General features: G+C 43.4%; 1 protein-coding gene across 2 annotated transcripts in view; it reads left to right on the forward strand.

The window, feature by feature from the left end:
• Positions 1-25,689, forward strand: part of DMD (dystrophin) — a 4,652,165-nt gene that overhangs the window by 652,109 nt on the left and 3,974,367 nt on the right. For both annotated transcript variants that reach the window (XM_086934537.1, XM_086934536.1), the window contains one exon: positions 18,464-18,658. In XM_086934537.1, the coding sequence (XP_086790663.1) occupies positions 18,464-18,658 (195 nt within the window). The remainder of the gene's footprint in view (positions 1-18,463; positions 18,659-25,689) is intronic.

A 25,689-nucleotide genomic window follows, 5' to 3' on the forward strand; every position in this document is an offset into this window, starting at 1 on the left:
TAGGTCTAGGGAATGTTAAGGTTTGCGAATTTATCTCCTGGAATATTGCCGGACTAGCATGCAAGTTCATTGACCCTGGATGGATCACTTTTATAAAAATATTTAGTGTGCCACCAGGAGACGTGGACAAACACTAATAGTTTCTTTCTAGAGGGTTTTAAGAACTTTTGTGTACCAGCCACTCCTTCATGGGCGGGAAGATCTAATGGTGGGCTGGTAATTTAAAGTGACTGTTAAGGCTCTTCTGAATGGTCACTGATTGATCGCAGGAGATTTCAATATTCACCTATGTGGGGACCAAACTGCAGGAATTTTAACTGACACAGGATGCCCGTGGATTACCAGTATGCATGTTGAACATACCTTGCTGGGAGACGCTCTTAATTCCCTAGCTGATGAGTTCGATTTAAGTCTGTCCATGAGTAGGTTGTAGGTTGGCCCAAGGTAGGAACCTCATTAATCCGACAATCACGGGGAGGAGGAGTGAAACGTTCGTAGATTTTATTTTTGTTTCCAGGCCTTTCTTCAAAACTCTTCAGGATTTTTTTGTCAAAGATAGTATATTCAGTGATCACAACCCTCTGTGTATTTCGACCACATGGCTAAGACTTGGGAAATCCCAAACGTCAGTACCCAGGGGAACACTAAGGTTAACAGATCAGGGTAGAAGGCTAAGGTGGGCACAGATAAACCCAGACTCTTTCTATGAGTTCCTTCTAGCTAAGCGCAAGAGGGAAATTGATATTTGTACAATTGGGCGTGAAGAGGCAGGGGCGGTACTGAAAGCATTCTCAGCCATTTCACGCTCAACTGGACTTCTGCTTAAGGATCCACCCACGTCTTCGAAGGATCAAGTTATGAGATGGTTTGATCATGATTGTTCCCAAGCGGCCAGAAACCTAAGGGAGGCACTAGGTACCGACCAAGGGACCGTGCTTTGGTAAAAAAGTGTAGAGGGATATACTATGCGGAACTAGCAAGGCGCAAGGCCGAGTTAAAGGAGGAGGCATGGAGTAAGCTCACTGAGGCCTGTAGTTTGAAAAATAGTAACCAGTTTTGAAGTATTGTCAACTGCCCTTTTCTGTTAGAAGGAAACACCCAGGTCCTTGACGCACATATTACAGAAGAGGAATCGGTTGGTCATTTCCAGGAAATGTTCAGTAGCCCATCACATACAAGTATAGCTAGCAGCGGAGGGAAGTCGGCTCTTGTCATCACAGCCGATGAAGTTAGCAAGGGTATTGCAGAGATATCTAGGAACAAGGCTCCAGGACCCGATGGTATCCATCCGGACCTTTATATATCTAACACACAGTTGTGGGTGACAATCATCACAACCGGTATACATGCAACAATAAGAAAGGACCTGCCTAACACCTGAACCATTAATAACATTTTAACTGACATCCAATATGGTTTTCTTCCAGGGAGGTCGACAGTCGACTAATGTTTGAATTTATATATGATTGTCAACAAATATACCATTGCTCGATATGGGAGTATATATAGCCTTCATGGATTTGTCTTCCTCCTTTGATCGTGTAAACAGAAACAAGTTATGGGAGACCTTATTGTGCATGAGTGTGGACAAAGTAATTGTCCTATTCCTACGTAAGCTTCCTAGTTATACTAAAGCAGAGGTAAGATACATGAACGACTGTAAGGTCACCCGCATTTCCCAATCCAGACAGGGGTCCGGCAGGGCTGTATATTGGCCCCTTTTTTATTTAATTTACATATTAATCTGGAGAAGGTACTAGTTCAATCAATCAATCAATCACAGCATTTATATAGCGCACCACTCACCCAGGAGGGTCTCAGGCGCTAGGGAAGGGGGGGTCCGCTACTGCTCGAACAGCCAGGTCTTGAGTTGCTTCCTGAAGCGAAGGTGGTCCTGGGTCAGACGGAGGTGGGTCGGGAGGGAGTTCCATGTTTTGGCGGCGAGGTAGGAGAAGGACTGTCCTCCTGTGGTGGCTCTTCGGATGCGGGGGACGGCGGCGAGGGCGTGGCCGGTCGATCAAAGCTGGCGTTTGGGAGCGTAGAAGTTGAGGCGGCTGTGGAGGTATCCCGGGCCTTGGTTGTGTAGGGCTTTGTGTGCGTGGGTGAGGAGTCGGAAGGTGATTCTCTTGTTAACCGGGAGCCAGTGCAGGTTTCTCAGGTGTCCGGAGATGTGGCTGCGACGGGGGATGTCCAGGATGAGACGTGCTGAGGCGTTCTGGACCCGCTGGAGTCTCTTCTGGAGCTAGGCGGTGGTTCCGGCGTAGAGGGACTTACCGTAGTCCAGACGGCTGGTGACGAGGGCCTGGGTGACCGTCTTCCTGGTCTCGGTGGGGATCCACCGGAAGATCTTACGTGGCATGCGCAGGATGTTGAAGCACGACGAGGAGACGGCGTTGACTTGTCTGGTCATGGAGAGGGAGGAGTCCAGGATGAAGCCCAGGTTGCGTGCGTGGTCCGTTGGTTGGGGTGCGCTGCCCAGGGCGGGGGGCCACCAGGAATCGTCCCAGGCGGAGGGTGAGGATCCCAGGATGAGGACTTCCGTCTTGTCCGAGTTCAGTTTCAGGCGGCTGTTCTTCATCCATTCGGCTACCTCTTTCATCCCTTCGTGTAGGTTGTCTCTGGCGGTGGCGGGGTCGTTGGTGAGGGAGAGGATCAGCTGGGTGTCGTCGGCGTAGGAAATGATGTTGAGGTTGTGCTGGCGTGCGATGTCTGCGAGGGGGCCCATGTAGACGTTGAAGAGGGTTGGACTGAGCGATGACCCTTGTGGAACGCCGCAGATGACTTTGGTGGCTTCCGATCTGAACGGAGGGAGGCGGACTTTCTGTGTCCTTCCGGCGAGGAAGGAGATGATCCACTCCAGTGCCTTCTCCTGGACTCCGACGTTGCTGAGGCGCTGTACTAGAGTACGGTGGCAGACAGTGTCGAAGGCCGCGGAGAGGTCAAGGAGGATGAGGGCCGCTGTTTCTCTATTGTCGAGCAGGGCTTGGATGTCATCGGTGGCTGCGATCAGGGCGGTCTCTGTGCTGTGGTTTGCCCGGAAGCCAGACTGCGAGGGGTCGAGGGATCCGTTCGTCTCGAGGAAGGCGGCCAGTTGCTTGTTGACGGTCTTCTCGATGACTTTTGCAGGAAACGGGAGCAGCGAGATGGGGCGGTAGTTCTTGAGGTCGGTGGGGTCGGCTGAAGGCTTCTTGAGTAGGGCGCTGAGTTCGGCGTGCTTCCAGCTCTCCGGGAAGGTAGCGGTGTCGAAGGAGGTGTTGATGATGTCCCGCAGGTGGGGTGCGATAACAGCGTCGGCCTTGTTGAAGACGTGGTGAGGGCAGGGGTCGGTCGGAGATCCGGAGTGGATGGAGTTCATCGTGCGGATGGTGTCTTCGGTGTTGATCGGAGTCCAGGCGCGGAGGGTGGTGGTGGGGGGCGGGGGTTCGGTTGTGGCGTGCGTCGGTTGAGTGCTGAAGCTGTTGTGTATGTCCGCGATCTTGTTGTGGAAGTAGGAGGCGAGGGAGTTGCAGAGGTCTTGCGAAGGGGTGATGTTTTTGTTTCCGGCGTTGGGGTTGGAGAGCTCTTTGACGATGTTGAAGAGTTCCTTGTTGTTGTGTGCGTTGTTATCCAGTCGTTCCTTGAACGCGGTTTTCTTGGTGGCGCGGATGATTTGGTGGTGCTTTCGGGTGGCGAGCTTGAGGGCAGCCATGTTGTCCGGAGTTGGGTCTCTGCGCCAGGTTCTCTCGAGGGCTCGGCAGTTCTTCTTGGAGTTTTTGAGTTCATCGGTGAACCATGGGGCTTTCTTGCTGCCGGGTCTGCTTGGCTGGGTCTTCAGGGGGGCGAGGTCGTCTGCGCAGTCGCTGATCCACTTGGTGAGGTTGGTGGCCGCCTGGCTTGGGTGTCTAGTTGACACTCAGGTAGATTTCCCCAGGTGGGATGGCATGGTTTGCCGGTATTACTGTATGCAGACAACGCCGTCCTCATGGCCTGAACCGCTAGGGGTTTAAAAACTTTACTCAACTCCTTTGTGAACTTTATGGAGGACCGGCACCTGTTGGTCAACAATGTCAAGTAATATGTGATGCAGGTGGGGTCGAGTACAAGGAAGACCTTTAATTTTAAGGTCGGGTCTACCCCAGTCCCTAAGACCAGTGCCTTCTCTTACCTGGGGGTTATGTTGGACGCCAAATTAAACTGGGACCCTTTGGGAAGGAAAAAGACAAGGGAATTTCTACGGGCTATTGCAGCAGTTTTTAACTTTGCATCACGGTTGGGTAAAAAAAACAATAGGTTCAATCTTGGAGATCTATAGTGCCAAGTGTTTAGCACAGGTCACTTTTGGTAGTAAAAGTTGGGGTTACACATCTCAGGAGGAGCTACAAAGAATTGAAAATAGGTTCATTAGATGTTTCCTATGTGCAGCTCAGGGGACCTCTATCTTTTCAGTACACAAAGAATTAGGTATGCCCTACCTGTCAGATTTGCTGTCGTTCGCCACCTATCTTATTAGCTTAAAGTTTAGTTGAACAAGGGGGACCGCCCTAAATAAAGACATCCTAAGGGATTGTATGGCTCTTGACTATGCCCACCACATTCCTTGGTGTAAATATATCCGGGAAGGGTTTAGGACTCTTGAAAGGGCGGATCTCCTCAGTGATCCGGACACAATCAATAAGAAGTATTTACTTTGGGGTAAGGAGTCTTTCTGCAGACAGCGGGTGGTGAGCAGGGAGGAGCGTGAGCTAATGAACCCTAGTATACGTAAATACATTATCTTGAAAATGGTACAATCCACGGACCCGTATCTCCTAGGGATTTCCAATATATACGACCGTTTTTTATTGACAAGGTTTAATTTTGACTTATTTCATCTCCTCCTCACCCACGAGGGAGTAATAAAGGTGAAACCCTGATGCCATGCAGTTGTGACAGCAAGTCCCCTCAGGACATGTTTCACTTTTTATGTATTGCAGTAACTATGAAGTGCTGAGAAAGGCATATCTAATCCCAATTTAAAAAAAGCAAATGTTACTCAAGTGCGTCCTGCTTTTACTCATTTAGCTATGCTCTCACGGTCTATGATATGGCATGTTCTTAGCTTTTTAAAAGCAGCTCTTAGGCTTAGATCCAGCTGTGACTAGTACCAAGAGTAGAGTAGGCTTGAATGAGTGATCATTTGGATTTCTTTTAACTCACCATATATGTATTTTTATATTCCCTTTTAGAATGTATTTTATATTAATGTATGACAATTGATGATATTAACTGGATGGGAGTTTCTTGTATCGTTGTAACCCTGATTTTTATGTTTTTTATTACAAAAGCTGAATAAAGTATTTTTCATTGATTGATACTTAGTTATGCAGTTAAGACTTTAGAATTTTTTTAAATAGCAATCTCGACATTGTTTATAAAACAAATTCTGTCTATAGAAGGGAAAGATTGTTGTAGCTGTTCATTTGACAGTTCAGCAAACAATGAGTATCAACTGAAATTAGAAAGTGTAAATTCTGTTTACCTAGAAGGAATAGATTATTGATAAAACAATGAACAATGTTTAGGACTTTATGCAATTCAGTGGCCGTAGGGATTGCTTAATAATTATGAACTTACTGCACTCATCACATAATTGGGAACAACTTTGGACAACTTGCATGCTGCGCAGTTCGGAACTGCTCAAACCTTAGTAGGGTGGAGCCGTCAGTGACACTGGAGTAAGATTTGAGTGGAGGAGGTGACAGCAGGTCGTGCCCTGGTATGACCTGTTGTTGCTGCTCACGATTGGGCTTGGGATGAGATGGGATTGAGGAGGGCAGTGGAGGGAGGGAGGCAGGCTGTGGCTGGCGATACGAGTGACAACGAAGTGAGGCGCTTCGGACCAGGATTGGACATGGTGACAAGATTGAGCGATTGTTGGACTCTGTTCACGGAGTCTCGGGTGCTGATCAGGTTACCGACTGATCAGTTCAAATCCGACTATGGTCCGCTGGTGAGCATCATGCTGTAGCTGGCTGCATTGATGTTGGCAGTAGAGTTGTGTCTCCTGCTGTGGCTATAACACCTGACAATGCTCGTAGTTTTGTGCTAAAACCCGCCTACACGGGTTGGCTAATTTATTGGTTTAAATAAGTCAGGTTCCGGGCTAAACCATGGCTCTCATTGTAACTGGTGGTTCGTGTAACTCCCTTCATCACTGCTGTTTCAAGCCATCAGAGTATGGCAAATCTATCTATGTAGGTTGGCCCACGATGAATCAGATTGAGTACGAGACTCTTTACCCCCCTCCCCCGCCCCCAAGCCCTCTCTACTGCTTCCGGAGTTCGCCACTGATACGTTTCCCACTGCCATCCCTCCTGGTTTGCCTCCATCTATTGCGTGGATCAACATAGAGATTTTATCCGGAGGTAAGAAGAAGCTATTCCTCTGGACTTTTGAGCGACATTGCCCCCGCCATTTTGGCCCCACCTCCAATGGTCACTCCGGTCGAGCTCCGTAATCTTGTGACTTGGTCCTTACTGCCAGTCCCACTGACCCCCTCAAAAACTATTATGGGTGTTCTTCTCTCCTCCACATGGATACTCACATCGTTTTAAAATTGTTATTGAGACCTCTGTTCCTCCCATTCTCTCATGTTATGTCCCCCCCCGATTATTTGCATGTCTTAATGTTCTAATACTATGGTTCGTATTGAACTGCACCACTTGTTTCCTTTACTCTCTCTGTTAATTTTGTCTCTTACCACTACCATTGCTTGCACACCGACTCCTCCGGGTATTTGCCAGCTCCGTTGACTGTTGCCTGTTGAGCCTGCTTATACCTGCCTACCCCTTTCTATGGCAGATGAATCTCTCCCCACAGGTCCACGTCCTTCCTTTCCCTCCGCATTCATTTTCTCAATGTATCCACATTTTTCCTTCTCTGCCCACGCTCTTTTTCTGCTAGCCCCTTCATTTTAGACCTTGTTAGTGAACGGTTTTTGATCTATTTCCCCTCTTCCTTCAAGGTTAGCTGCTCTAGGGATATAGGCGCCTTATGGCTTCCTTTAATTGTGCCCCTTGCCAAAGCGCTCCCTCTACCCTTGTTGGGGAGAGATCCAGCATTCTTGCCCCGGAGTCTCAGATTCCCCTCTGAGAGAGTCCACAGTGCTTGGGATTCACAAGAAATTGGAAAAGGCCTTAATTGGCCTCCTTTAAATGTACCCCTTGCAAAAGTACTCCTTCTCCCCTTGTTGGGGAGGGATCCTGCATTTCTGCCCTGGAGTCTCAGGTAGCCCTCTGAGAGAGTCCACAGTGTTTAGGGAGTCTCACATAATTGGAGGTTTAGGAATGTTCCCATTATCGCTGGGAACCCATTCACCTTGCATTGTGATAGGCTCTCTCCCTGTAATTGTTGACGATCTATCTAGCTGTTTTCTTTACCCTTTGTTGTACTTCTGTCGACCGAGCAACCTCTGGCCAATGGAGCTACCCTATGTAGCTTTTGAGGAGCTTGGTTCTGGTCCCTCTCCTGGACCGTCTCCTACCCATCCATTCTTTTGACTCTGTTTCTTCTCTAGTTGCCCTTGCATTTCTCAGCCCCTCCCTCTCCTCTTTCCTCCCTCACTCCTCACTTCCCCTAATTTCTCTCTCCCCTGCCTCCATTTCCTCTCCCCGCACCTAGCCCATGCCTTTAAATAACTCCTATTTCTCCCTCATTTTTGTTCCTGAAACTGTTGTAACTTTGTAACTACGTTCTTGAAGCAACTGTACCTCGTTATGTATAGCACTCTGATACTTCCGGGTCTGCCAGGGCTATATAAAACCTTTCTCTCCGCTCTACTCTTTTCCACTTTCCTGCTACTGACCTTTGCCCTCACCTGTCCTGTCCCTTAGTCCCCACCCTGTTTATCTGTGATTTTACCCTTTTCAATTCAGATCTAGCTATTTTTTCTGATGCCCGATGGAGCTACCTGGTTTAGCTATAGGGGAACACAGCTGGATTCCCTCCTTGGACGTCACCTACCCAGTCGGTCTTTAGACAAACTTCCTTTCGTCTCTCCTGTTGTCTCTTCCCGCATCCTCCCTCTATTTCCTTCTCTCCTCTCCCAAATGTATTGAAACGGAACTATTTTGTCTGATGCCCGATGGAGCTACCTGGTTTAGCTATAGGGGAGATGGGCCGTGGATTCCCTCCTTGGTCGTCACCTACCCAGTCGGTCTTTAGACAGACTTCCTTTCGTCTCTCCTTGTTGTCTCTTCCCTTATCCTCCCTTTCTCACCTCCCCTACCCCTCCACTACTTTTCTCTCTCCTTTATCTCCTCTCCTAATTCTATTGCCTATTTTTTTTTATGTATTGTGTAATTATTGATCTTTTTCTGTTACATTGTTGATTCTCGTGTAAAGCGCTCTGATACCTTTGGGTCTCGCTATATAAAACTCTTTAAATAAATAAAATAAAAAAATAAAAGACTTAAGAAAAATAAACATTTTCCAGATACCTAGATAAATATAATACTGCAGATAATGTGGCCCATAATGCTGCATAATTGAATTTTCTTTTACAGCAGAGCTGGCTGAACACACATCCAGGAAGGTTAATCTTCATAGTCTCTTCCCCTGCATCTGCTCATTCCTTCCTTAATCCTACCATCTGGCTTGGTTCAATGAGTATGGGTGTCTACTGCCTGTCCCCTGCTTCTATTGAAGAATATTGCTAACCACCCACCCCCCTGCTCTGGTATTCCTATGTAGCAGAACCCTGTCCTCCCAAAAGGGCTTTTTAACACCAGGGGCTACTTATTACCTCATCAAAGGAGCCTGGCTAATCCACTTAACTTTGATCAATCAGGACAGATCACTGGAAGGATGAATTTTGGCTTACAGACAAGAAAGTCTTATAACTTCTTGTCAATACATTTTAGGATAAATTTAACAATAGCATGTTATAGGATTTATCAATGCAATTCTAGAGAGTCCTTGAATTATATTTTTATGACACCCCTTTCTTTAGTTCTTAATCAATAACTTCTTGCTATGTTAACCTATGTGGCTGGGAATCTGCAATGGGGAATTTAACTGGGCAATTTCTCCACCACCAGGGCTTATAAAACATCTATTACAAGGGTCCTGCCTATATCTACAGAAGCACCCACCCCTGGAAAACCTAGGAGAAACTTTAGGGGCTCTAAATATGTATAAAAATTGCAGGTCCTCACTCCACAGTGCTCTTAGCGCAAAAGTCGATTTTGGGAAGCACTTCACTACAATGTAATGTGTAATTTCACTAAACCCAGGGCATATAAAACAAATTTTCTAAGGTTCCTCCTTATAAGTAAAGGGACAGCTAGCGAGACCTGGGGGGTACCTAATATGCCTAAGAATTGTAGTTTATTAATTTTTAAGTGCTCCAAACACCAGAGTCGACTTTGGGCACAATTTGCATTTTGAAAGCAGTCCTGCAACACAGAGCTGCATATAAATTGACCTGGGGCTTCAGCAGTGAACATAGGCAAGTGCAGAAAGAGCTGCTGGCATCGAAACTACCATGCTGTATTATATACTAGGGACTTTAACGTAGTTTTGATTCCCCTGCCCTATTATGTGCTAGGGCCTTATAGGGGAGACCATGCAAATCATAGGTGTACCCTGACCTATAGTGTACCCTAGTGTATGTAGGTGTTTTAACGGATGTATGTCATTACAATGCATGCTTTGACCACGCATGCCTTTACCACACAGATTTTACAACGCAAGTCGTTACAACGACTTGCGTTGGGGGGCGCTGGATAGTGGAATAGTTTAATTTACTATTCCAACTCCAGTCCCCTTGGATAGTAGGGAAGGTTTTGGATTGTAAATTAAACTATTCCCTATCCTACAGCACCCCCCAGCGCAAGTCGTTGTAACGACTTGCATTGTAATACCTGCGTGGTAAAGGTACTGCGTTGTAAAAGTTGCATAGTAAAGGATGTTCCCCGTTTTAACTGTATTCTGAATGTCTTTTCAGCATAGCACTGGCCGTGGGCTGGGTTAGGCAGACCCCAGGGACAATCAGTTACCACCAGTACCTGACAGCGAAAAATGGGGGTGTACAGGGCAAATGATTCAACATAGCCCCCCCAAACGAAAGGTGATGGGTTACTAACCTTTCCCCTGTTAGTCCTCATCATCTAAGTAGAACAAAGGAAGGAATGTGCAGTGATTGTTGATTGTTTCTGAGAGCGCTCGGTGTTTGGTTGATAAAAGTGTAAAGAGATGCACCTATAGTATCAATATAGTCTTTATCCTGACCTCTAGATAAGAACAGTGCTGCAACTGAACTGAAACCTCTAATACTAGCCCTTCATGGTGGGTGAGTGGACGTTCCCTTTCCTTGAGTTTGGTGAGTTTCTCGCTCACCAAAGGTAGACACTGGAGCACTTTGCTGCTGGTAGATAACCAATAGCCCCCTTGCAGGTAATGGAATGTAAAATAAATAAATAACATCACTTACCTTGCGCTCATTTCATAGCTGAGTCTCCCTTCTACAGGTATACCTGCAGACACCCCTTCAGGCACTGGATGTAAAGCCAGCACAGGACTGAGTTGCACTCCTCGGATGGCATGTAATGAATTCTACAGTATAGCACTAGGGTGAGTTTATTTCCGGGAGGAGAGGGTACAGCATGCCCTAGTATCCCTTTGTTGGGAGATGGACCCAGCTGTTGAGCTGGTGTCTCTGGAGAGTTCCAGGAAGTCCTTCCAGAGAATCACAGTGGATAGTGTCCCCATCACTGCTCTGTGGAATAGCTGTGCGAGTTGGACCCTGGAGGTGGAAATATTGATTTCCAAGGAACAGTACCTGAAGGGAGAGGTCTGTATAGTAAAGAATGTCAATGTTGTGGAGCGAGATTGCCACCTGGCTATTATCTCCATAAAGTGGAAGGGAATAGTTGCCAGGAGGAAGGTATCTGTTTTACTTTGATTGCCCATAGACTGTGTCCTTTGCTGTGAGATCCCATAGGCAAGAAAACATCCAAGGGGGATAGCTGTCTAGGGTGCTCCAAAGGGACACATTTATGGGGGTACCATCCCTAAACCAAGACTACAGGGGACCTGGAGAACAGTAAAGGAGGAGGTGAATGCCATTGATAGTTGGAGGACCCAGTGGGCCCGGAATAACCTGATCTAACAGTAGGGAATTCCATGATTAGCACTAGTGGGGCCACTTCTGGTCCAAAAAGTGCTGCCTGCACTGTCCCAGTAAAAGAAAGCTGGAGCTCTGGGCCAGGCAGACACTTGCTGGAAGTCCTGGACTGCTAGGCAAGTATTAAGTCCCAGGTTACACACCTTAAGGTGAAGAGTCAGTCTCTGGGCATCTCCCCTCAGATGGTGGAAGAAAGAGTGGAACAAATGTATCCAGAGTTTGTAATCGCTCACTCTGAAAGTATTAGGAGGCCTGACAGAATTCAGGGAGATTCCTTAGCCAGTGGCTTTAGGACTGGATACTTTGCCCAAAGGGAAGGGATTTCAGCGAACCCTGTGTGCGCCCCATGGAGACAAGCAAGGAGGAAGTCTTGGCCTGTGTGCATGACTTTGGTCTGGAAGGCTTGGTCTAGGGACAGGTGGATTCCCTAGTTTTGACTATGATGAAATTGTCTTGACTGCATCCAGGGAAGCCCCAGAGACCCCCTAAGTGACTCCTTGTCAGCCCCTCGGCTGGAATTAAGGCCTGCTTAAGACCCTGGATTTGAGCATTCTCCCAGTGAGTGCTAAGTCATTGAATTTGTGCAATAAACTGACAGCTGTCAGTTATTTCTGCTTTTTGATTGCCTTGTGGTGGAAATGACCCTAGGTTGGGGACAGATGTCAGATGCAGGAGACAGAATGGGATACATAATCTTGTTGGCCATGATGGTACTATTGTCTTACTTGGGGGGATTGCTGAGCAGGCCAGAGTTAGTCGCCATGCAAGTGGGGTCTGCAGATGAGAAGAAAGCTTCCCCATGGTCATCGTTAATGGCTGGGTCAGATTTTGACAGAGGGGTACAGGTAGGATCAGAGGAGCACAGAACAGAGGTGCAACTAAAGAGGTGGCAAATTGTCATTGTTCTATCTTCTGATCAGGGACATCCATCAAGCTATTGATTAGTCTACCCTAGCTCTTGGCTGTGTGGGCCTGTGTTGAAAATCTGCCCTTTCTACATAGTCACTCCAGATCTTTGCTTTTATCCGGAGTCTATTTTTTTGCTGTTTTTTTTTAACTGCATGTATCCCTATCTAACAGGAGTAAAGTACCTGTGCGGCCCCTTTAAAATGAATTGCATTGGTTTAGACCTGAATGACATATTAAACTTGTGTATTAGATTCTAGTATACTGTATGTGAAATACACCCAGGGCCTGGAAGTTAAATGCCACCTGTGGAATGCAGATCCTATGGTGACATCGACAGAGTTGCTCTCTAAACTTGGCTTTCGCTTACCGTATGTAGCCTAACCACCTAGAAACCCGATGTCAAACCTGTCAAAATAACTTGTTTTGAGAGGTTGGAAACCCTGATTTTAAATACTATTAAGTCTTCTCTAAGTAGAGTGCTTGATGTTCAAAAGTGGTAGAAATGTGAGAAACAGAAAAGCAATATTCACTGACAGAGTTGTAGCTCGATCCAGGCCATCTGCAAGCCAGAACTGGTTTGACATGGGATGGGACAGCTCATTTCCCTTGCCACACCTTTAGGTGGACACAGGAGCTCTGCACAAGGGAAGATGTTCCCTATCTTTGATGTTAAGAGTGAAGGGCTGTAGATTTGCTTGTAGTAGAGCAAACATGCACTGCTATAAAACTGGGTAGGTTTGCTTCTTTGGAACATTTATCCTATTGGCTAAGGAGGAGCCAGCAATCAACCCCACCCACTAACTATTGCCAACCACAAATTGCAATCCCGAGACCCCATCCTCAGAGCAAAAGGTTGGCATACCCTCCCAGTACAAATATCTCGGTGTAGACAATGGCACGATTGTCAGTAACATTAGATGTGTGCTGTATACTGAGGCACAGTGCGTAGGTTTCAGAGGGAAATCAACATGTCTATTACATGTTTGTTTCTATTAGGTGTTAGTTTTTAACACAAATGACACTAAACAAGTTTTGAACCGGAAGGTAAAGTGGAAAAAAAAAAGATTTTTTGTCACTATGCCGCCCTTTTAGGATGTAAACACAGTGCAAAATCTTAGCAAGTATGCCCCTGAATATGTGTGTGTTTTCACACACTCCACAGAATGTCCCTTTTGAACTTGTAAATCAAAATATAGAAAAGGATTTTGACATGGTTTACCAAAGGCCAAGGGCCACATGAGGTGAATTTCACCTAGCACAAGTTCTAGTAGCCAAAATTCACAAATATTTTTCTTTCGCAGTTTTGCCATGTTCAGTTTGCCTGATCCACTCTTCTGCTTCTTTACCTAAAGTGGACGGACATCACAATATTGAGAAAAAAATGTCGCCTAAAAATTTCTGCCAGATTGCTGCAATTGCGTGGTAATCAATACATTTACCTATACCAGGCGACAGGAAATAAGTTGTGTAGGTCTCCTTGCAAATTATTCCTATCCCCCTTAAAAAACGTTCTAATAGAGGACAGCTTTGGAATCAACTTTTATTACAGTAGTGAAGGGTTTAATTTAAGCCAGTTGTTGCAGGTGGGGCTCACTGAGACTCAATTCAATTCAATTCAATATTGACTTTATTCGGTAGTTTTATAAAAACACCATAAAAGTTCAGAAAAAACAGTTACAAGTTTATCAAGAAGGTTAAGAACCGTTAAGTATGCATTTGTTTAAAAGAAAGCATATTAAAAATAACAAGTGCTTCTCAGTTCCGTTTGTGCTAGTTTTTCGACATTTATAGTAACATACAGTTTTCCTGTTATCTTAGTTCCTTCGTTTGTGCAAAATAGCAATGTTATTCGTACTTATAAATGTGTGCGATGACGTATACAAAATTTAAGATAGAATACGATCGCTTTAGCATAGTTTTCATTTTCAAGGTACTGAAGTGCCAGATACGCTGGGCGACATTGACGAAGACCCCAGAATTTCAAAATAGGCAGTATCCAGCGTTTACGTGGCTCAGTAAAGAATTTGCAGAATAACATTGTGTGTATCGTTGATTGTGAGGACACTAGATCACAAGGGCACATAGGAAGTGTGGATGTCCTAACATTTTGCTCTGGAAATGCAACCAATAGATGGAACAGGTCAAATCTGAAACGGGTGAGCAACATTTTTTCAAACTGTGATAATTTAAAATTCAAGTAGGGTTCAACAGTAAACACAGTCTGAACTAGTAAGGAGTGTTGGACAGATGGTTTATGGACCTCAGATAATAAGCGTAGCTGGCGTAGATGAATGAGGCACTCCTTTTTTAGGTTCTTTTTTGGGATTTCTTTTATCAGCGATGGATGATCAAAATACTTCCTATATCCTAGGTCTGTTAGTAGCGCTTTGACATAGGACAACCATTTGATCTTCTTAGAGTAGTCTAATGTTAAGATGTCTTGAATGATCGCCCTAGTCAAGTGACATTGCTCAGTGACCCATTTCTGCCCACAACATTATTGGCTGCAATTTTATAATGTCTGTGATGTAATCAATGCCCAGCTCGGTATGGCAGGCATAGGTGGAGCAAGTTTTTGGCACCGCCAACAGATATCTCAGGAAAAAGTTCTCTATTCTTTGTATTGAGTCCATGTTTGTAAAGCCCCAAATCCCCGCCCCATATGTTGCTGTACTTACACATTTTGAGTTATATATTTGCAATAATTAAATAATAATTCTTTAATTGGTCGCTGCCCCACTGAGACTCATTTTTGGGGACTCACACTTATTTTCCATGAACAGGCTGTGATCCAGAGCAAGAGAGAGAAAATCATAGGAAAGGAAAAGGAAGAGAAAGACAGAAAAACAGCAAAAAAGGGAGAAAGTAGGGAACAAATGCCCTGAAAGAGTGTGAGAAAGAGGCAGCCAATGTGTGTTGGTGAATTAAGGAGGTATGAGGTGGAATGCCTTGGTATTCAGCACAGAGCGGGTCACCGGGAGGACGCCATCTTGGCCAGCGCGCTAGTGGTTCTCTTGCTCAGCACATGCCTCCCTATTTAGGAAGGGTGATGCAAGCGCGCTGTGGGCGCACACAGCGGGCGTGCCGATGGTGCGCCAGAGGCAAGCCCGTCTGCGCCTGCCCACGCTCCGACCGCGCTCAGCGCTAGCCATGCTGCCAGTTTTGTTCCAGGATACACATAGGTGAGAGGGACACCAGGGAGACACAAGAAGCTATGGTTAACAATGGCAATACCATCATAGTTGACCAGACCTCGGGCAGACTGAATTGTGGCCTGATTAACAGTAGGTCTTTAGTTAAACACCATCAAGAGGTGTCAACTATGCTGGAGAGCCTCGAATTAGATATTTTGTTTTTAGCTGAAACTTGGACCAGCACCGACTCTGTTGTAGAGCTAGGAATTGCATGCCCAGAAGGCTACAACATTTTAAACATTCCCAGGCCGTTAGGGAGAGGCGGGGGGTTGGGGTGATCTTTTCAGAAAAGTGGGATTTTACCCCTTAACACATTGATGATGTCGAGGGCATTGAAGTACTAGGTTTCTCACTGCAAGAGGCAAGAGGAAACGTGTTGACAGGAATAGTATGCTACAGGTCCCCGGGACAAAACACTCAATACCAAGCTTTAATTGACACCTTTGCTAACATGACTTTAACACACTCAAGGATGATTATACTGGGTGATTTTAATCTCTGAGATAGCAGGAACCTTGGCCCCCCACTCAGAAATCTGGGGCAAGCCTGCAAGAGCCTCAATTTGCACCAATTGGTGCATCAGTGGACTCATCAAGGAGGGCACACCCTGGAACTGTTATTTGCCAACCAGAGTGAGACAGAGGTAATTGAAGTATTACCTCAATTCTGGACTGATCACTTTTTAAATTCATTTTAGGATAACGCTGCCTAGTCCAGCCAACACTATAAATCAGTCAGTAATCTTCTGCAAAGATAGAGAATGGGCTAAGCTACAAGAAAATAGACAATCTGTGACATTCCTAGAACAGAATTTTTTGTATCCAGTAAATCAGTGGAAGAAAATTATCAAATCTACTGTGATCAAATAAACCATACCCTAGATCAGATTGCTCCAGTAAAAAGGTTGAAGAATAGAAAGAAAACCTCAGCTCCTTGGTATAGCGAAGAGCTAAAACTGATGCTTAAACAACACAAGCAGGCTGAAAGGAAATGGAGTAGGTCGTATGGGGAAGTTGAAAAAAAGGCTGAAACTGCTGCAGGCCTCATAAAAGGAACCTATCTCTAGGTCCAAAGCAGAATACTATGCCAAAACCATCTTGCAGGCACCTAATTGTCTAAAAATCCTCTTTAAGATTATAAAGTACCTATCAAATCCAGTATGTATGGGTAATAGGGTCAATGCTACACAAAAACTCTGCGATGACATCGCTGTCTACTTTGATGAAAAAATCAATAAGATTGTTGATGGCTTGAACTCCAACAATAAAAGCAGCCTGGGTGAGGAAAAGGAACCACCTATGATACTAATAGTAGAGCAACAGGCAGAGGCATTCAACAGTCATCAGCCGTCTGCCCTAGAGTGCTTTCAAATTCTCACGGAGGATATATTTAATAACTTAACTCAAAGTGTATCTTCTGGCTCCCCTTTGGATCCCCTTACGGAGGGGATATGGAAAGAGTTTAGGTTAGAACTATTCCACTGGTTGCGGCAGATTTGTTGTCAATCACTAGAAAAGGGAACTGTTCCAGAAGTCTGGAAGCAGGCAGTGGTAACCCAGCTACTCAAGAAACCGTCCCTTGATCCTAAATGTCCATAGAGTTTCAGACTAAATCCCTGTCCCTTTATTTAGAGGAAAAACACCTGTTAGACAAGGCTCAATTTGGTTTTCGACCAGGTCATGGAGCTGAAACGGCCCCAGTGACGGTACTTGATAACCTGAGAATGCAAGCAGACAATGGTAATCCATCCATATTAGTGCCTTTTGGATATGTCGGCCGCATTCGATACAGTGAATCACAGTATCCTGCTGAAAAGACTAGAGGACATCAAAGTAAAAGGACGGGCACTGAAGTGGCTGCAATCATATTTGACGGGCAGGTAGCCGGCGGCAACTATCCCACCATTTACATCCTCAAAGACCCCTGTGCGACACGGGGTGCCACAGGGCTCAGCTATAAGCCCGATCTTGTTTAACATTTATTGGTGCCCTCTGATCCCAATCATCAAGTCCTTTGGCATCGATCTAGTCAATTATGCAGATGGCACACAACTGGTGTTCTCTCTGGAAGGAAATCAAGAAGTATCCCTATATAAATTCCATGAGTGTATGTACAATACCTCCAATTGGCTCAGGAAAAATTCCTTACAATTTAATGGAGATAACACGGAGATAGTATACTGCTCCACAGCCAAAATTGCACGCCCTTTTCCCTCCGAGTTTAGACTCACCCTTATGGATAAACAAACCACTGATCCCAGTTAGAACAGTGTGTAACCTGGGGGTTTTAATGGATGATAATCTTCAACTGGAGTCACAGGTGAACAAAACAGTTGGTACCTGTTTCTCCTTGAGCACTAAGCCAGATCCTTCCACTACTGCCCCTTGCTACTAGATCTCTAGTAGTGAGGAGTATAACATTGAGCAGGTTGGATTATTATAACTCTTTGTATTTGGGAGCACCAAAATCAGTGTTACTGAAGCTACAGAGGATCCAGTCCATAGCAGACATATTGGCGTTAAATAGGCAGCGCAGGTCCTCAACGACTTTAGCTTTAAAGTACCTTCACTGGTTACCCATCAATGAGAGAATTCAATTTAAATGCCTCTGTATTGTGTGTAGAGCAGTATATGACCTGGGTCCAATGTCCATGCAGGAGAAATTTACCTGGTACACTCCTGGGAGAAATCTCCGTTCATCGAGCGCAAATCTGGTAACCACCATTAGATTCAAGAAGACCAGGACAGGTGGAAGAGCATTCGGTGTAGCAGCCTCACGACTCTGGAATGATCTTTCCTTGAATATCTGACAAATTAAATCTCTGCTCCCATTTAGGAAAAGCTTAAAGGCATGGCTCTTGCCTAGGGATTGTTAAAACGAGCTCTTCCAAATCGGTGAATATGTTATCTTTATGCACACTGGCAACAGGATGCGTCGCAGCGCAAGTTTACCCGCAGGGTGACAGTTTTGCTCTATATCAGTTCAAGTTACATTACATGAGAATACATTACACCCTGACCTTCGATAGCACCCACTGTGTACCTCTGAGAAATCTTTGGGCACCAGAACGTATATGGTAAATTTCTCAGCAAGACATTTTAAAACTACTTCTTATATATTGATCTTTTTTGTAAATATTTGATTAATATTAATTTGAAACTGCATTTGTTGAGTAATTCAATACTAAAATAAACTTTGCGTTGTATGCCTTTTCTAGCAAACACTTCGTGAAGAAACAACAGTTGTGATGACTGAAGAAAAGACTGCGAAACCTTCTTATGTGCCTTCTGCATACCTGGCAGAGATTCTTCAACTTCGTCAGTCTGTATCTGAATCACAACGCCTCCTTGAACCTCCTTCCCTGACGGCTAAAAACTATGAAGACCTCCCCAAACAGGAAAAGTGCCTCAAGGTAAGACCAAACTTTCATGATTGAAGCATGTAAACTTAGACACTCATAAGTCATCATCGAAGTGTTGCTAAAATTCCATGCAAACATTTATATCTATTCTTCACATGCAGCTGATCATTAATGGTTGTTTATTTGCCTCCCACCCTTTAAGGCCATATTCGCAACATTTCAAGCAACGCAGCAAGTCACTTTGCTGTGCTAAGCTGTGTGAAAAGGAGAGGTCAGGAATACACTGTATTTTACATCTCTGCCTGTGCTGGGGCTGAAACCTCAGCCTATCGTCAACACAAGCACCCTTGCACCATGGTGCAAGGGTGCCTGTGTTACAGGCAGGGTTGTTTTGGCAGGAAGTGACACCTTCCTGCACAAATCCTCTGAGGCTTTTCCCTCTTTATGAGCTTGAATGCTGCACACTTAGAAAGAGCAAAAACATGGAGAAATAAAGATATGTCTCCTTTTAACATCGGAGCATTTTGTCACATTCCCAGGGCTACCAGTATTGGTAAATCTGGTAATGATTCAGAACATGAAATAGAGAATATTGAAGCAGCTCCCGAGATTACAGTCTAATGAGTGAGTTTGACCCTCAAACTGAAGTTGTAGTTATTATTTTTAGGTTAAAGATTAAGTGCACTTTGAATGATTTCCAGGAGGCAAACTTTCTCATCCTCTTTCTGGATAACTGAATCCTAATTGCTTCCTTTTAAATGCTGAGAACAAAAATATAAAAGGAGACATAATCTACATGTCAAGGGCTGGAACCGATGAATTTAAATATGCTCTAAATTAAACACGTTTTATGTTTACTAAGGTGTGATTCGCAAAATGAGATGCTTATACAAATTCTTTGTATGAAACTAAAATTTGCCCTTACGTTTTTATGTTTTTTGTTTACAAACCAAATATAACCCTAAAAAAGATTTTACAAATTTTACCATTAGAGCATAGGAAAGCAGTAATCATTGCCTTGATTATATCAAAAATTGATTATTGCAGCACGCTATTCGTAAGCTGCCAAGCATGTCTTCTTAACAATCTTCAGACTCTACAAAAGGCGGCAGCCAGAGTTCTGTTAAATCTACCAAAATATTGCTCAGTTTCCAATTCCATTAGGGAACTTCACTGGCTTCCAATTAGAGAGCGTATTCAATTCAAAGCGATCTGTTGGGCTCACAGGGGACTACATCAAGATGGTCCATTCTTCTTGCAAGAACGTTTTAACTGGTAATCTCCCCCACGTACCTTACGTTCTAGTACTGCCAACAAAGTACAAGTACCCAGAATAGGGGTGGAAGAAGCTTTACCTATATGCCAGTAAGATGGTGAAATTTACTGGCAAATTATCTAAGAGCTCAACTTAACCTTTTGAAATTTAAGAAAGATATGAAAAGCTGTTTTTTTCTTTAGACCAACAAGCTTGTACTCCATAAAAGACTGGATTGCTTTTTTATTTGATTATTGACTATACTTAGGGTTCTTGCCACTAGCGCCAAGACGCCTATTTGGGTATAAGCTAGCTTTAAAAATTCTTTAACATTAACAAAATATAACACATTTTGGATTTTAATTCAACAAGGCATCCTACTGGCTTACGCAATTCCAGAGTTGGTAATCAATGCAATGGATGTTAACAAGATTTAAATTAAACCTTCTATACTGGTCTGTAGTATTACCAAAAGGTAGGCACAAATGTGGAAGAGAGAGGTCCTTGTTCTCCGCAGGATACTTTGCTTTTTATTTTTTTCTGATACCAACATCAAGCTCTTTGTTATCACTACATAATGCCCTTACTTAAGGACCACATCTTTGTGCAAATTAGACCATCGTTGGTTTACTTACAAATGCTGACAAGTCCTTCAATCTGTTTTAACATTGCAAGCTTCTTGACTGGGGCTTTTAGGATTAGAAAGAAGTTGACTGTCTGATTTGATGTTTTAAGTAATGTTAACCTGTTGTGGAATTACATTTTTCTTTTTCTTTATATTTTATATTTGACTTTTAATCTCTTTCAAAATAATGTAATTTTTTTATGCCTGCTTTTATGATTTTCATGAATGGAATAAAGCTTTATTGACTTGAATTGGCAATGAATGTTCAAGTTATTCATTAAGATAAAATATTTACCACGTTTTTAAAAGGTAGTGAATAATTTGCAAAAGAATTGTGATCTTTGGTTAGTGAAAATCAGTAATCAGATGACAATATGTATAAGTAATGAATACAAAAGTAGAGGCTCTTTAGCGCATCTTATATAACACATTTACTTAATCAGTGGCAGCCAACACAGTTAAGAGCGGCGAGGCGGGGTGGGGGGTGTCAACAGATGACGGGATAGGTGAAATTAGATAAATGAATTAATAAAACCACTTACCGCAGCGAGCACAAGGGAAGTGGTTTTTAAAAAATTATTTGATTTTACCTATCCTGTTGTTTGCAGACTCCCCTACCCCACCCCGTTCTCGTCCCGCCCCACTTCCCCACCACTCTTACCTGTGCCAGCCACCACTGTACTTAATGTGTTATATTTATGAAGATTCGTGAAGATTCATGGTCTTCATTCAATCATCATTTTTTTTCTGTGCATTTTATTATTTAATTGTCTAGTAAAGGGCTTGCTTGTGACAGATCGCCATGTCATACTTCCATTGGCTTTTTCATATTTTAGTTATTGTGTCTTAAACTTAGACACATTGGGTTGATTTCTAGGCTTTGGGCACAATGAGTTTCATGGCTGTGTACCCAACACCCTAATTGACACATGGGATTCTTGCATTAGGGCACTGAGTGATAGTCCATACAGTCTGGGATATTTTAATCCCAGTACAGAAGAGCACTCCTGAAAATCTTCCCATTGGGGAAGGCCTCCTTGGAGAAAATCAATTTTTGTTACTGCTGCCTGCCAACAAAGATTCTATTTCCAATCTCACCCACAGGTTTCCCAGTTTGTCGTCATGGGGAAACAGGGAACAAAAGCATCTCTGACATCAAAAGGGATTATTTAATACCCATTTCTTACACCCCATTGCAGGCCCTTCATGAGCCCTCCAGCATATCTTGGAGATTGGCAAATTCAGAGTTCTTACCAAAAACATAAAACATCATTTTAGATTTAAGCTGTTCAGTTCAGTTCAGAAATCTTTATTTGACTATATTCTAAGCCATAAAAGAAAAGATTATAAAAGACAAAGAATTTCTGATTTAGTAAAAAGTAAACAATATAAACCATTATTTTTTATAATTTTTAAAAGGAAGAGAAAATGAGTTTACAAATGTCCAGGTGAAGAAAGCTTGTGATATTCATATCACCGCCCTAGACACAACAATGATTTTGTTAGAACAGAAAGAAGCCACATTCTAGTGCCAAATGTCAACATTTTTAAGAACATCAATAAATATAAAGTGGAGTGGTAAGATATAATACAGACTCATTTCCCAATAATATATCCTAGTCGAACTGAAGTGGAGATATATCTATAAACCATCAAACAGATAAATTCATCCTTTAAAAGCTGAAGATAGTGCAAAGCTGCCTGGCATCTTAAATATATTCAAATATTTTAAAAGGGGTATTAAAAAAGTGCACCTTGGATTAATGTAAAGATTGCAATAGAACATAAAGTGCAACGTGCTCTACTTTGAATGCGAATCACATGGACATACATCCAATTCAGCATCTGTATATAAATTTCGTGGATATGAAACCAGTAAGTGTGAGGTTCCAAACCTAAACCTTATAAGATAATATAATTTAACATGGCTAAAGTAAAAAGAAAGGTAAGGCTCGGTCACCATTGAAGAAACCAAAAGTGAGTGGTTAATACCCCTGCTTTTTCCCATCTCCTGCATGTCTCTTTTCAAATACAAATGCGCCATGTATTCCTTCTTTAACTTAGCCCTAGGTTTTTTAGCAGTATTCACTGGGTTGTCAAAACAATGTGACAAACCCATGTCCCTCAATTTGGCTTTAATATAGGAGAGCCAAGTGATTTTGCTTGCAAACTCTAGTTTTAGCAATATGTGATTATAGTACGATTCAAAATCGTTTCTTCTTTTACCCAGATATTGTGAAACAATAAATGAGGTGCTAGTTGTATTGGAAAGGTAGGGGAGTCACACCAGGTTCACTGTGACACATGGTTGCTGGAGTGCTTTGTGGCAGGGTCAGCAAGCGTCTCAAAAACATGTTTTCCGCTCGCTGTAGACCTAAACTACTGCATGAACCCCAGACTCCCGCACCATATAAGTTGGCAGCACACGTGTGAGCCTTATAATTACGTTCAAAGGCCATGAGCCTAGTTTTTTACTAAATCTAAAAATTTGCTCCCACATTTTGATTAAAACACCTAATCCTTTTCTCCATTAGCTGCCACCATGTGCTTTTGGAGTCAAAAGTAACGCCAAAATAAGAAAAAGTGGGCATATGAAGCAATTTCTCACTGCCTATAAAAAAAGTCTTTACAGTGGTTGGATGCTTGCCCAGCACCATAATCTAAGATTTTCCAGCATTAGTCTTAATGCCAAGGTCACTCATAAAATTATTAAAACCAGTTAAAAGACGTTGCAGCCCCACCCCAGTTCGAGACATTAAAACACAATCATCTGCATATAAAAGAGCTGGTAATAGCCTTCGGCCTATCTGGGTTGTCAAAACAATGTGAAAGTGTTTAGTGTTCCTTTGCCTTTTGTGTGGCCTTGTAGTGCTTCAACTTACATCAGGTGTCATAGCACACTGCTTATGATCACTCCACAGTGGCTCATCCCAGCTCCCAATTGTGCAAACTTTTGAGAAACATATGCACACAAACAAGCTGTTACTGCACACAGAGGAACATAATCAGAGGGAACCTTGGCGGTAGCAGTGATTTACTGGGACATTATCATTGCTAGCTATCTGAACCAAATGGGTTATTTTCCTTAAAACACTAGTAAAAATACAATCGTAATACTAAAGAAGTATGACTAGGCATATAACATGGAGAGAGCCCTCTACCAGCCTGTCTTGATTCGCATAGAAAGGGTTGTTGAATTGAGATGATTTTACCCAATGGTTAGATTTGATAAGCTGCCAATGGCAACATAAACTGAATGGTGGGATTAAAGACATCCGGAAATTTGCAGGTGAACTCTAAGGAGACTCAGATCTAGCATCAGTGATAAACCTCTTCCTTTTTTATCGCTTTTGATTAAATTCTGAACATGGTGGCTAAGGCTAGTCCCGAACTCAAAAGGAATTAGGTCTGAAAAGGATGCCATGGCAATTTGTAAATTTTGACAGCAGGGACATATGTGTTGCCATTCTCGGGCCCAAATTATTAGAAGACCCTAGCAGCAAAGCTGATGGACAACACAAGGAACACCATAGTTATAATAGGTAGTCGCAAAAGACTAATTATATTGTAGAGGTGAGGGTGTAGGGGAAAATTAAGGGCAGATCTTATGCATGTAAAGCTACACAGAGATTACTTTGGAAATAATTTTACAAAGGTCAATATGTGTTTATTAGCATCACGAATATTAGATAGTAATGGATGGAAGTCTGTCCCAGGGGCTGCTGGGCCCAGGAAGAGGAAAGTAGGTGCAACGCGACGTAGGGGGCGGTCAGTGGCTTCAGGTAAGTTATTTTGTTAAATATATTATTACTAACACCCCCCCACACACATAGCCCCCCACCGCATTCCCTCACCCACGTTCCATCCACCGCCACACCACCCTGTGTTTGTGGCGGCCACCACTGACCTGACCTTCATTTTACACAAGGATTCATGCAGCAAATCTGTCAACCCACTAAACTACTCTACATACAGTACAAGTCTAATTAATGCTGCGTATAGGTAATGCTTTTTAGCAGCCATATGAATTAATTTAAACTTGTAAATAGAGATTGCACGTTGAACTCTGTAGCAAATACTTTGACCACAAGAGCTGATTTGTAACTGTTACACCCATGCCATACTGCATGTACATAATAGTGGCACATTAACACCTTAGATGTCTGTAAGGCAGTGGTTAATTTGTGCCGGTGATTGCTGGTGGTGGCCACCAGCACTCATTATTTTGTGACCAGCACTTCTTTTTCCTTATCACACATGTCCTGAGTGCAACAGAGAAAACACGCACAAACAGGAAAGAAGGAGAAAGAGAAATCATCACAAAGGGCGAAAGCAGGAACTCTGAAGAGTGAGATAAAGGGGCAGGGCGTGTCTAATAGTGGATTAAAGAAGCTTGAGGTGGATTTAGGGCTACGCAGCCTTGGTATTCGGCACACTGACAGTTAATAGCCCAGCCAGGCTTCTGAGCAGAGCTTTGACCACCGACACTCATTACTTGAAAAAATAAGCACTGCTTTACAGGTTGCCTGTTTGTGAATAATTTAATAAGCCAGAAAAGCTCTATATTCAGACTTTTCTTCGAAGTCAATTGGTTGGACTCCAGACTTTGCAAAACAATAATTCACACGGACTGGCGATTTCCTTGCCAGTGTTTGGAGATACCCTTCATGGCTCCACCTCTTTGTGTCCAATCTGTGGGTTTCCAAGAGTCCCTTTTCCATTTCCAACTCAAACTAACTGAATACTTTATGGAACGTTCGGTTAATCTTGAGTTATTTGGGGTGAACGTTTTGAAAGATCCAAAAAAGGATTTTCATTTTACCCTTTAAAACAAAGGCATGAATGCTGCCTCTGAAATCTAAGTAGGAATGTAAACATAGATATACTTATGAGGAAAATAACAGTGGAAATTATTACTGTTAATTGGTGGCTGAATTTACACCTATTTTAAATACTCTGGAAGGGACTATTTTTTGTTTCTTAACCCGACACGCCCTAGTGATTCAAGTTGGCACTGTGCAAAGAGTAAATGCAGACAATTTAGAGAGCAATGTCTATGTAAATGTAATTCTTCATTTAAAGTAATTGCTTCTGGTTTGTATATGCAAGATGGCCTTAAAATGTAAATCACTTCTAAAGAGCTACCACATGTTCCTTGTATACATACTTTGCTTGTTGATGACTGGATTGGACAGAAGATCA

This window comes from Lissotriton vulgaris, chromosome 8 (genome assembly GCF_964263255.1).
Source record: "Lissotriton vulgaris chromosome 8, aLisVul1.2, whole genome shotgun sequence".
NCBI lineage: Eukaryota > Metazoa > Chordata > Amphibia > Caudata > Salamandridae > Lissotriton > Lissotriton vulgaris.